Here is a 12,134-nt window from a genome sequence, read left to right as displayed (position 1 = left end):
GGAGCTGTGATTGGGTGCACTTCCTGCAAACATAGTCGTCCGGAACGTTGGAAGCATCGCAGATCTCCCATATCTCACAAGTGCAACACTTAACTCCACTGATCGATATTTCGAGCACCAATTAAATTATTTTTAAAAATTTATAAATCTCTTACGTTCACTTTTACCTTCTCAAAGTGGCCTTTTTTATTGGTTAGAGGAGGAGAGAGGGAGGGAAACACTAATGTAGTGTTTCGTGCTTACCACCCCTTGACACTCAGATCTTCTGCTTCCCACTTCTTGGTAAATGTTGTTGGTCTGACTTCTCCTCAAATGCACCAGTGAAGTCCCTCAGCCACCTCTTCCTTTAACAAATCCACACTGACCCTCCCTGACAAGCCCATGCCTTTCTACACCACAGTTAATCCAATCTCTCGGGATTCTACTAATTTGCCCACCTCTGATGTAAGACTAACTGAGCTGTAATTGTTTGGCATTTCCTTCGATCCCTTTATCAGTTACTCGCCTCAGCGTTCCCTGCAATAGTCAGTTTTCAGCTTGCAGACAATAATTAAGCTATTTAGATAACAATTATTGCTGTACTAATGTTTTACAATGGGAAAAGACAACATATAATTGGAATTAAAATATGAATATCGCTTCTGCTCTCATTTTCAACACTGTGCCACAGGGATCGGCCTCAACTTTTTATATATCCAATGATTTTGATGAAGAGACTGATGGTAATTTCCTGAGTGTTCCGGCAAGACAAAGTTAAATGGAAAAGTAAGCAGCAAGGAGGACACAAAGAGGATCCAAAAAGATATCAGCTGAGTGATTGGGAACAAGGTAGCAAATGGAAAACTGTGATTTATTCTCAGCTGAGAACACACCTAGACTACCATGTTGGTACAGACTCAATGGGCCAAATGGCCTCCTTCAGTACTGTAGGGATTCTATGATTCTATGTACTGCTTTAGTCTCTATGGGTGAAATTTTATGAGAATGATTCTAAGTGCCCAGCTAGCGTGAAGATTGTAGAGTTGCAGATCCATTTTTCTGGGTGAGTTTTCACTCCCAATTTTATGGACTTAGACATTGAAAATATGGGCTAGACCATTTTTGGCTGTTTCAGGCAGTGAGTAGGGCTTAATTCATCTACCAATCTGCAAAGGGAGCTATTGCACATGTGTAGGCCTCTGATTCTGCACATGTGCAATAGTGCTGAGTGATGGCGAACCAGTAAAATTCCACCCTATATCTAACAAAGGATGTACTTGCAGGTGACGCAGCAGAGATCTTTACTTGATTGGTTCCTGGAATAAGACAGCTATCCTTTGATGAGTTTGTTTGGTATGCTGTTTTTCCTTCCCACACATGGTGATGTACACGGCAAACGTATAAGATAATGGAGGGGATGGATAGGATAGAGGTAGAGAGATTCTTCCCGCTTAGAAAGGATAGCAGGACTAGAGGGCACAGCCTCAAGATAAAGGGGGGGCAGTTTAGATCGGAGTTGAGGAGGAGCTTCTTCACTCAAAGGGTGGTGAATCTCTGGAATTCTCTGCCCGTTGAAGTGGTGGAGGCTACCTCGCTAAATATATTTAAGTCACGGGTAGATAGGTTTTTGATAGACGGGGGAATTAAGGTTTATGGGGAGAAAGCAGGAAAGTGGAACTGATCCACTTCAGGAGCAGGAGTTTTAGGAGCAGGAGTAGGCCATCTAGCCCTTCGAGCCTGCCCCGCCATTCAATAAGATCATGGCTGATCTGTCGCTGCTCAGTTCCACTTTCCCGCTTTCTCCCCATAACCCTTAATCCCCTCTCTTATCAAAAACCCATCAACCCGCGTCTTAAAAATATTTAGCGAGGCAGCCTCCACCACTTCAACGGGCAGAGAATTCCAGAGATTCACCACCCTTTGAGTGAAGAAGTTCCTCCTCAACTCCGTTCTAAACCGCCCCCCTTTTATCTTGAGGCTGTGCCCCCTAGTCCTACTGTCTTTTTTGAGCGGGAAGAGTCTCTCCACCTCTATCCTATCCATCCCATTCATCACCTTATACGTCTCAATGAGATCTCCCCTCATTCTTCTAAACTCTAACGAGTACAAGCCCAGTTTATTCAGCCTCTCCTCATAGCTCAACCCCCTCAACTCCGGTATCAGCCTAGTAAACCTCCTCTGCACTCCCTCCAAGGCCAAAATATCTTTGCGCAGGTGCGGCGCCCAAAACTGCACACAGTACTCCAGCTGCGGCCTCACCAATGCCCTATACAGCTGCAGCAAGACCTCCCTACTTTTATACTCAATCCCCCTCGCTATGAAGGCCAGCATCCCATTTGCCTTCCTGACCACCTGCTGCACCTGCAGGCTGGGTTTTTGCGACTCATGCACAAGGACACCGAGGTCCCTCTGCACCGTCGCCTGCTGCAGTTTTTCGCCCCGTAAGTAATAGTCCTTCCTACCACTCTTCCTACCAAAGTAGCTTCCAGTTCGAGGAGAACCACTCTACATTAAGTCTGGTTGACCAGGAGTCATTCCCACGCTTAACAGCGTCAGTATGTGAAAATAATCCATTCCAGTTAATACGAGCGGAAATGTCTTCACTCAGGGCATTGTCAGTCTTTCAAATTCCCCTTTGTCGAGAGCTGTAGGTGTTCCATTATCGAGCATATTCAAATCAGAGCTTGACTGATGTTGGGAAAGGAGGATTTGTTTTATTTGTTCATGGGACATGGGTGTCTCTGGCTGGGACAGCATTCACTGTCCATCCCTGAGGGCATTTAAGAGTCAAACAAAGTCCTGAGGTTCTGGAGTCTCATATAGGCCAGACCAAGTAAGGACAACAGATTTCCTTCCCTAAAAGACATTAGTGAACCCAATGGGTTTTTACAACAATCAGCAATGGTTTCATGGTTATCAGTCGGCTTTTTAATTCCAGATTTTTATTGAATTCAAATTTCACCATCTGTCGTGGCAGGATTCAAACCCAGGTCCCCAGACCTTGCCCTAGATCTAGTTGGATTACTAGTCCAGTGACACCACTGCCTCCCAGGATAGGAGCTGAAATCCATGATCAACCATTTCTTATTGAATAACGGAGCAGGCTTGAAGGGCAGAGTGGTCTCCTGTTCCCATTGCTCTTTTCCCAGGCTCTCTTAATCAAGTTGCAAGCCCATAAATCATTGTTTGTTTGATTTGTTTTCTGCCTTTGCTCTTTTCTTTTTGGAGAAACACAAGCAAGTAGCAAAATCCATTGTGCAGGGAACCAACAAGTTAGAAAAAAGCACTGAAGCAAAATGCTTTTGAGGAACTTTGAAGTTAATTTAAACCAGGACTCAGTGGCAAGCAGGCAAATTATATCAGAATATAAACATGTTGCATCTTTGTAGAATTAATGATGAACAGCAGAAAATAACAACTTACTTCATTATAAAACCTGCTGGCTGGAAACAAGGTCCGAAATGTGGAGCCAAATCCAATTATATTGAACAGACAGGAGGACATCAGACTCTTCAAGATCACCATCATTGCATCCTTTACATCAGCAAAGAGAAAGGCAAAGGGTTAGTGCTTTGAAGCGTACATCAAATATTACAATCATAATCATGTTGTGGTGGCCAGTCGTTAATGTCCTGTAAATTATGTCACCTCACAGTGGAAATGAGTTTAAATACCTTTCTGCAGTTGAAAATTATGTTTTATGTTCATATAACCAGGATTAATTTGAATGAATTAGTCTTCAAGACAATCTCATGAAACAAACAACAGAATTGAAATAAGAAGACAGTTCTGGCAGGTATATTGAAGACGTTAATGAGAGATCACTGCACTGTAGCCAATGCTGCAAATGAACCATTCAGAAACTAACTTTGCAAAGTAACCATTCTACACTCATTCCAGAGATGATGCAGACTGGCATCGTTTTTAATGGAAGTTTAACCCAGACATTCTCTCTTCCACCTTCATCCATCAGAAAAAAGATACAAAAGTCTGAGGACACATACCAACTGACTCAAGAACAGCTTCTTCCTGCCTGAGCACTCACCCCCCAAAATTCCTCTTGAAACTGACACTTACACAGGTTTATATCACCAGGTTCATGTCGATATAAACCTGTTGTAAATGTCAGCACTGTCGCCCACTGAATATTCAGTGAGGTGGGGGAGGTCCCAGGATGAGTGTCCCGGGCTCCTGCTGTTCATTTCTTGTTGTTCCACCAGCGACGGGGGTTGAAAATCAAAAGTCATGGTCTCACTGGTAAAATTCACCTTTCATGATTCTCTCCAGATTTTGCACTCACGTTACCAATCCCACACAGCTAATGCAGCCTCAAAATCGCCCTATCTGATTCTAACTCTGATTCACAGGGTCCGGTCACAGAGAAATGTACCAACAGGAGCTGAAACTTCCCAGGAAATTCCCATGTAGTTCGTGCAAGGGATTTTCAGCACATCTTCCAGGGGACCCAAAGTACCTCTGGGATAGAACCATCTAGATCTATTCATTGAGATCGCAGCAACAGCCATGATCAAAATGAATGGCATGGCAGGCTTGAAGGGCCAAATGGCCTCCTCCTGCTTCTAGTTTCTATGTTTCTATGTAAATTGGGATTGTAAGTTTCTCTCAATGAGAAACCCCCAGTTAGCAATGATTGAAATGCTAATATTGCTGTGTGTGGGTTAATCACAGACTTCTTTCATTGCTTAATGATGCAATGTGTTGAGAAACAAGATGGGACTCAGGGGATTGAGCCCTTCAACAAACAGAAAAGGTATCAATTGTAGTCATTACCTTGACACAGTTGATATTCACTCCACTCATACTTCCACTGCGGTCTATCAGAAAGAGAAATTCGCCCTGGGCCATCTTTAAATCTGACTGGGTGGTCTTTAAATCAGGACAAAAGTTCAACATGATGACGGGATTGTGTCTAATATCTTTGTTTAGACGTTTTCTGATTATCTCAGTCTGTTGGGAAGAAAGGAAACATTTAATTAATCATACATGAAATCAGAATTTCCCACAAATCCCATGCAAAATGTATGTTTGTAGAAATTAGAATCTTGAAGGTTTGGCTGAGTGATGATGTTTGCAACAACAGAGAGTTTGTTGCAATTCAGTTTCTGGGTTTAAGGGAAGGAATTGATAGTTGTTAGAAAGCTAGAGAACAGTCGGAATTTCATCACAGCTCAAGTTAGTGTTATGAAGTTAGAAGAGGAAACATTTATAGGAAGCATTTGTTTAAAATATTTTTGTCAGTTATCCTTTGATTATAATCCATTGTTTATACATTATGTCCAAAATGGACATTATTGCAAAGTGGGTGTCCAATGAGACATGACACAATGCAACAGCAAGTGGCTCCAGCCATGTTAAATATTTTGCTATTACATTCGGGCTCCATTGGCTGTCAGCTTGTTAATGGGGAAAGACTGTTCGAACCTAGCACTGAATAAATTCTGAAACCTTTATTGTTGAAATCTAAAGCTAGTGTCGAACTAATAGCAATGATCAATCTGAGAAGGACTTTGACAAGATGAGCTGCTGTTTAGTGGGAGTGCAGTCAGAGGTTTGATCCCAAGGTTATACAGACTTCACTGATAAAATCAACTGGCTCACAGAAATAAAAAATGACCAGTGGAGTTGTCAAGGTTACTTCTTATCCAATGGATGCAGCTGCATGTGATGTGGCTTCTTACTGTAACATAAAGCAGCAGAAAAAACCAGAGAGATGAAAAAAACAGTGTTTACGGAGGAAAATAAATGGTTTTATTGGAAGAAATTAGAATCTATAATTCTTTGGAAGAGCCCAATAGTGACACAGTCCAATTCCTAGGACTGAGGCTTGAGCAGCTTATCCCATTAACAAGAGACTGATAGTCTTGCAACTTGCAGCATTTGGGCTGCAGATCCGGGTACGTTTTAAAAGAGTTTAGGATCCCTGCCTCCAGGTAGTTTAAAGTCTCTGCCTCCACCACCAACTTGGGCAACGAATTCCAGACACCCACCACCCTCTGTTAAAAACATTTTCCTCGTATGCCCTCTAATCCTTCTGCCACTCAGCTTGAATCCATGACCCCTGGTTTTTGAATTCTCTGCAAGGGAAACAGGTTCCTCCTGCCTACTCTCTCTCTCTACCCCCCACAATTGTGTATATCTCAATTATGTATCCCTCAGCCTTCTCCGTTCCAAGGAAAATAATCCCAATCTCTCCAACCTCTCTTCGTAACTACAATTCTCCAGGCCTGGCAGCATTTTAGTAAACCCTTTAGGAATCATTACTTACTCATATCCAACAACTATTTAAAACTCAACTAAGTGCCCAGACTGAATTGAAGTTCAATTTCACTGTGGAATTGTCACAGCTGGTTTGGTGTCTATTATATCGGCACCATTGGGAAGCCTCCAATTATGACATTGTCATTAGCAGTTTGCATTTATACTCTGATCTCTGGGCAGGATGAAGGAAGAGGAGAAGGAGGAGGAGGCATTCCCAGGAGATGTGCTGGAGATCTCCTGGAAAGCCCCATGCAATGACTGCAAGAGAATTGCCTGGGAAGTTCAAACTTTCAGTGCACCAGGAACCATCCAATACTTAAAAAGTTTAAAGTTTATTTATTAGTGTGACAAATAAGCTTAGATTAACACTGAATGAAATTACTGTGAAAATCCTCTAGTCGCCACATTCTGGCACCTGCTTGGGTACACTGAGGGAGAACTTAGCCTGGCCAATGCACCCAACCAGCATGTCTTTCAGACTGTGGGAGGAAACCAGAGCACCCAGAGGAAACCCACGCAGACATGGGGAGAATGTACAGACTCTGCACTGACAGTGACCCAAGCTGGGAATCGAACCCAGGTCCCTGGCACTGTTGGATTCACACTGGAGAATTTGGATGCCTCTGGCTCTCTGAGCAGATTAGTTACCCTGGAAAAGGTAGAAGAATTAAAACCATCTCTAACTCCTGGACAACTATAGTACTGCTCACTATATCCATCCTTGCCTTCCCACCAACCTCCCATCACCCCTCTCCATCTTCACTGAATCCTGAACCCACTGACTTACCCCACCATCCCCCACTTGACCCCACAACTACCCACACCCCACCCTTTCCTCCATGAAACATACTATGCTACCACCCTCCCCTCCCATCCTGTAATATAAGGGTCCAGCATATTTAGGATTAATGTGAGACTGAGTACAGTACTGCCCACACAGTGATGTAAGAAATCAAATCACCTATACCAATGTTTGTTCTAGTTGGACAGCATGGGGACAGCTCCCAGGTTGTAATCTTCACTGTATATTTGTAAATAGTTTGAAGAGTCAATAAAGATTTACAGTGAACCAACGTAAGACTACAAAGACGTCTTCAGATCTATCAAACGATATCCAACATCCTACAACATAGTAGCAGCTGGTGGGAAAAATCCAAACCTTCCAGAAAGTACAGAGGAAAATTAAAATACTGGAAGGCTGGGGAATAAATTCACCAAGCCAGAAAAGAAGCTCCAGAAACAGAGGCACAGCCGAAAATTCACCAGGAAAAAGCTTTAAAGAAAGAGTTGGAAGCTGAAAACTAAAACATTTAATTTCCCCACTGCAGCAGAAGGCTTTATTGAATCTCCTGTGGAAATTCCAGAGATAACAGTCCAATTTGTGGAGAGCAAAATCTTTTAAAGTTCCAGGCTACAGCAAGCCCTGAAAAATCTTTAAATACTTTAGACTCAGAAATGTAGTTTAAAAATACCCATCACGAAAACCCAATCCCCAAGTTAGTGCCCAGTGGGTCTGGGTTCATGAAGGGCAGGCCTAATTTGGTGGAATTCTTTGAGAACATTACATGCAACCTATAGGTTGGACTAAAACCTGGTGTTGTCAGACTTTTTACCGTGTTTACGCCAGTCCAACGCCGGCATACCCACATTAAGATAAAGGTGCACAGCGTTACAGCTAATGCATTAGCATGGATACAGGATTGGCTAACTAAAAGAAAACAAAGAATGGGGGTAAATGGGTGTTTTTCTGGTTGATGATCAGTGACTAGTGGTGTGTTTCAGGGATCAGTGTTGGGATTGCAATTGTTTATGACTTACATTGATGACTTGGAGTTCGGGATCAAGTGTAGTGTGTCAAAATTCGCAAAGTGTGCAGAAGATGCTGAAAGTCTGCAAAGAGGTATAGATAGTCTAAGTGAGGGGGCAATGGAGATGGAGTACAATGTTGGTAAATGTGAGGTCATCCATTTTGGTAGGAATAACAGCAAAATGGACTATTATGTAAATGGTAAAATATTGCAGCATGCGGCTGTGCAGAGGGACCTGGGTGTCCTTGTGCAGGAATGTCAAGGAGTTGGTTTGCAGGTGCAGCAGGTAATTAAGAAGGCAACTGGAATTTTGTCCTTCATTGCTAAATGAATGGAGTTTAAAAACAGCGAGGTTATGTTGCAGCTGTATAAGGTGCTGGTGAGGCCACACCTAGAGTACTGTGTACAGTTTTGGTCTCCTTATTTGAGAAAGGATATACTGGCACTGGAGGGGGTGCAGAGGAGATTCACTCAGTTAATTCTGGAGTTGAGAGGGTTGACTTATGAGGAGAGACTGAGTAGACTGATGCTATACTCATTGGAATTCAGAAGAATGAGGGGAGCTCTTAGAGAAACATATAAGATTATGAAGGGAATAGATAAGATAGAAGTAGAGAAGTTGTTTCCACTGGCGGGTGAAACTAGAACTAGGGGCCATGGCCTCAAAATAAGGGGGAGCAGATTTAGGACTGAGTTGAGGAGAAACTTCTTCTCACAAAGAGTTGTGTATCTGTGGAATTCCCTGCCCAGTGAAGCAGTTGAGGCTCCCTCATTGAATGTTTTTAAGGAGAGGATAGATAAATTTTTGAACTGTAAAGGAATGAAGGGTTATGGTGAGCGGGCGGGCAGGTGGTGCTGAGTTCAGGAAAAGATCGGCCATGATCTTATTGAATGGCGGGGCAGGCTCGAGGGGCCGAATGGCCTACTCCTGCTCCTATTTCTTATGTTCTTATGTTCTCATGAATAATTCGGAGAATCACGAATTCCAATCTGAGAGAAAGCAAAAGTCAGGAATCAATAATTTGTGACTTGGAAGTAAACCTCTGAGCAAAGGAACTCTGCAGGCAGTGGCTCCAGGCAGCCATTGGCAATTTTTTTCAAGTTAAGCACAATCTCCATCGTAGTGGAGTCTGCTAAAAGCGGCAAGCGTAGGAAGTCCCTTTGATTCCAGGAGAATGGTAGTGTCATCCTGAAATTCAGGACATTCCTCAAACAGAACCTACATTTTTAAATGTTTATTCATGGATCAAAATTCCACTCATCTGGAACAATCTTGACACACCCAAGGGCCAAACTTTGCTGGAAAAGACCAAGAAGAACCCCAGAAACAATTAGCAGAAGCGCAGTTACAGGATCCGAGCTTGTGTAATCGCACAGAGAAATGATTCTCTGCTAAAAAAAATCAACATGGAAAACCAACCCTTCCGTGTGAAAGAAGAGACTGTAAAGGAAAACCGAGAACTATTGAGAACAGCAGAAGTCAACGACATGAAAGAGAATCTGAAACTGTTGAACAATGAACTCAACAAATGCAACAGAAATAGAACTTCCATTCAAACTCTATGGAATTCAAGCACCAGAAATCTTCAGTAAACATTGTGTAAAATGTCCGGAAGTGGTCAGAGAATCGCTGATAGGGGAGGCATTGACTTAGTGATATTATCACTAGATCATTAATCCAGAAACTTGCCCAGTGATCTGGGGGCCCAGCTTCGAATCCCACCAGGGCAGATGGTTCAATTTGAATTTAATAAAAAATATGTGGAATTAAGAATCTACTGATGACCATGAAACCATTATTGATTGCTGTAAAAACCCATCTGAGTCACTAACGTCCTTGAGGGATAAAAATCTGCCATCCTTACTTGGTCTGACCTACATGTGATTCCAGAGCCACAGCAATCTGGCAGATTCTCAACTACACTCAGGCAACTAGGGATGGGCAATGAATGCTGGCTAGCCAGTGATGTCCATGTCCCACAAATGAATAAAAAAAACATCAGATCAGTCATGGCTTGGATTGAGGATTAGCTGACTGATAGAAAGCAGAGGGTTGGGATAAATGGGTCTTTCTCCAGTTGGTGATCTGTAGCTAGTGGGGTCTTGCTGGGTTCAGTTCTTGGACCACAATTATTTACAATCTCTATCAATGTTCTACAAGCAGGGACAGAGTGTAACATAGCAAAATTTGCCGATGACACATAAATAGGTGGGAAAGCAGGACGTGAAGAGGAGATAAAAAGTTTACAATTGGATATTGATAGGCTAGGGGAATGGGCCAGAATCTGGCAAATAGAGTTTAATGTGGATAAATGTGAGGTTATCCATTTTGGCCAGAAAAAGAAAAGGGCAAATTATTATTTAAACGGGAAACAGATTCAAAAGGCCTCTGTTCAGAAAGTGTATTGGTGAGACCATGAAGTGGAGATGTCGGCGTTAGACTGGGGTAAACACAGTAAGAAGTCTGACAACACCAGGTTTAAGTCCAACTGATTTATTTGATAGTAAACTCACAAGCTTTCGGGGTTTGTCCCTTCGTCAGGTGAATGGAGAGTTCTGGCCTCAGACAGACCATATAACAGCACAGACAGTTTACAGATTACTGATTAGAATGCGAATCTTTACACCTAACCTGCTATTCAAGTCTTAAAGTGGCCGACAATGTGAGTGGAAGGAGCACTGATCACAGGTTAAAGAGATGTGTATTGTCTCCAGACAGTACAGTAAGTGAGGTTTTGCAAACCCAGGCAAGTCATGGGGGTTATGGATAGTGCGACATGAACCCAAGATCCCTGTCGAGACCATCCTCAGGTGTGTGGAACTTGGCTATCAGTCTCTGTCTGAGCAGACTGTAAAGATTCGCATTCTAATCAGTAATCTGTAAACTGTCTGTGCTGTTATATGCTCTGTCTGAGGCCAGAACTCTCCATTCACCTGACGAAGAGGGAAACCTCGAAAGCTTGTGAGTTTACTATCAAATAAATCAGGTGGACTTAAACCTGGTGTTGTCAGACTTCTTACTCGGTGAGACCACACAGAGTACTGTGTTCAGTTTTGGTCACGTTCTTTGAGGAAGGATGTGGTGGCACTGGAAGCGGTTCAGAACAGGTTCACTAGATTGATTCCAGGTTTGAAGGGACTGTCATACAAGGAGCAGTCGAGTAACTCAGGCTTGTACTCGCTGGAGTACAGAAGAATGAGGGGGGATTTGATTGAGGTATAAAAAATACTCAACAGAATTGATAAAGTAAATGTTAACCAAATGTTACCCTTTTAGAACAATCTAGGACAAGAGGTCATAGTTATAGAGTAAGAGGGGGGATGTTCAAGACAGAGATAAGGAGCAGCTACTTCTCACAGAGGGTTATGAATCTATGGAACTCACTGCCCCCTCAATCAATCAATGGATTCAAGAAAGAGATAGATAAATATTTGATCAAATGCGGGATAAAGGACTATGGGGAAAAGGCAGGGAAGTGGAGTTCGGATGAGATGGAGATCAGACGTGATCATATAGAATGGTGGAGCAGGCTCAAACGGCTAAATGGCCTACTTTCGCTCCTACTTCCTCTGTTCCTAACAACCAAGACCAATGAATTTCTTGAGTGTTCATCCAATCTGTACAAGACGGAGGTTGAGATACTCAATATGGAAGAACAAATCCCCTAGACTTTGAAAGCAGATAAAAGAAATCGTATTAAACAGATTGACGACGTAACGAGTGAATTGACAGCATCCAAGGACAGTCGGTGACTGAGGAGAAAAGAATCTGAGCAGAACCAAATGCCCTGGAAGTTATAAAATTTACACAAGAGTTTGATAGATAACTGAAACAAAGACAGGAGTCATTGCAGAACAGAGTGAAAAATTTCATTAACTTGAAAATCAAGTGAGAAAAAAGCAAATACTAAACACTGTGGGCAAAACTCAATCAAGACTGGAACAGGGTTTCATTACTGAAACATAAAGTTCGACAGGCATCACCACCAACCACACAATGATGGAAGAAGTGAAAGAACTAACAAGCAGACCAGCACAATGTTCAACCACCCCACAAAAAACAAGTTG

General features: G+C 42.6%; 1 protein-coding gene across 1 annotated transcript in view; it reads right to left on the bottom strand.

Moving 5' to 3' along the window:
* vwa5b1 (von Willebrand factor A domain containing 5B1) overlaps window positions 1-12,134 on the bottom strand; it is a 271,845-nt gene that overhangs the window by 158,371 nt on the left and 101,340 nt on the right. Inside the window, exons 7-8 of the mRNA XM_080215008.1 lie at window positions 4,771-4,947; window positions 3,403-3,513 (exon numbers count right to left, since the gene is read on the bottom strand). Coding sequence (XP_080071134.1) covers window positions 3,403-3,513; window positions 4,771-4,947 — 288 coding nt within the window. The remainder of the gene's footprint in view (window positions 1-3,402; window positions 3,514-4,770; window positions 4,948-12,134) is intronic.

Source organism: Carcharhinus amblyrhynchos, chromosome 30, assembly GCF_965287045.1.
Source record: "Carcharhinus amblyrhynchos chromosome 30, sCarAmb.v2.hapA, whole genome shotgun sequence".
NCBI lineage: Eukaryota > Metazoa > Chordata > Chondrichthyes > Carcharhiniformes > Carcharhinidae > Carcharhinus > Carcharhinus amblyrhynchos.
The sequence above is the reverse complement of the archived record's forward strand: the minus strand, read 5'-3'. Positions and strand labels throughout refer to the sequence as shown.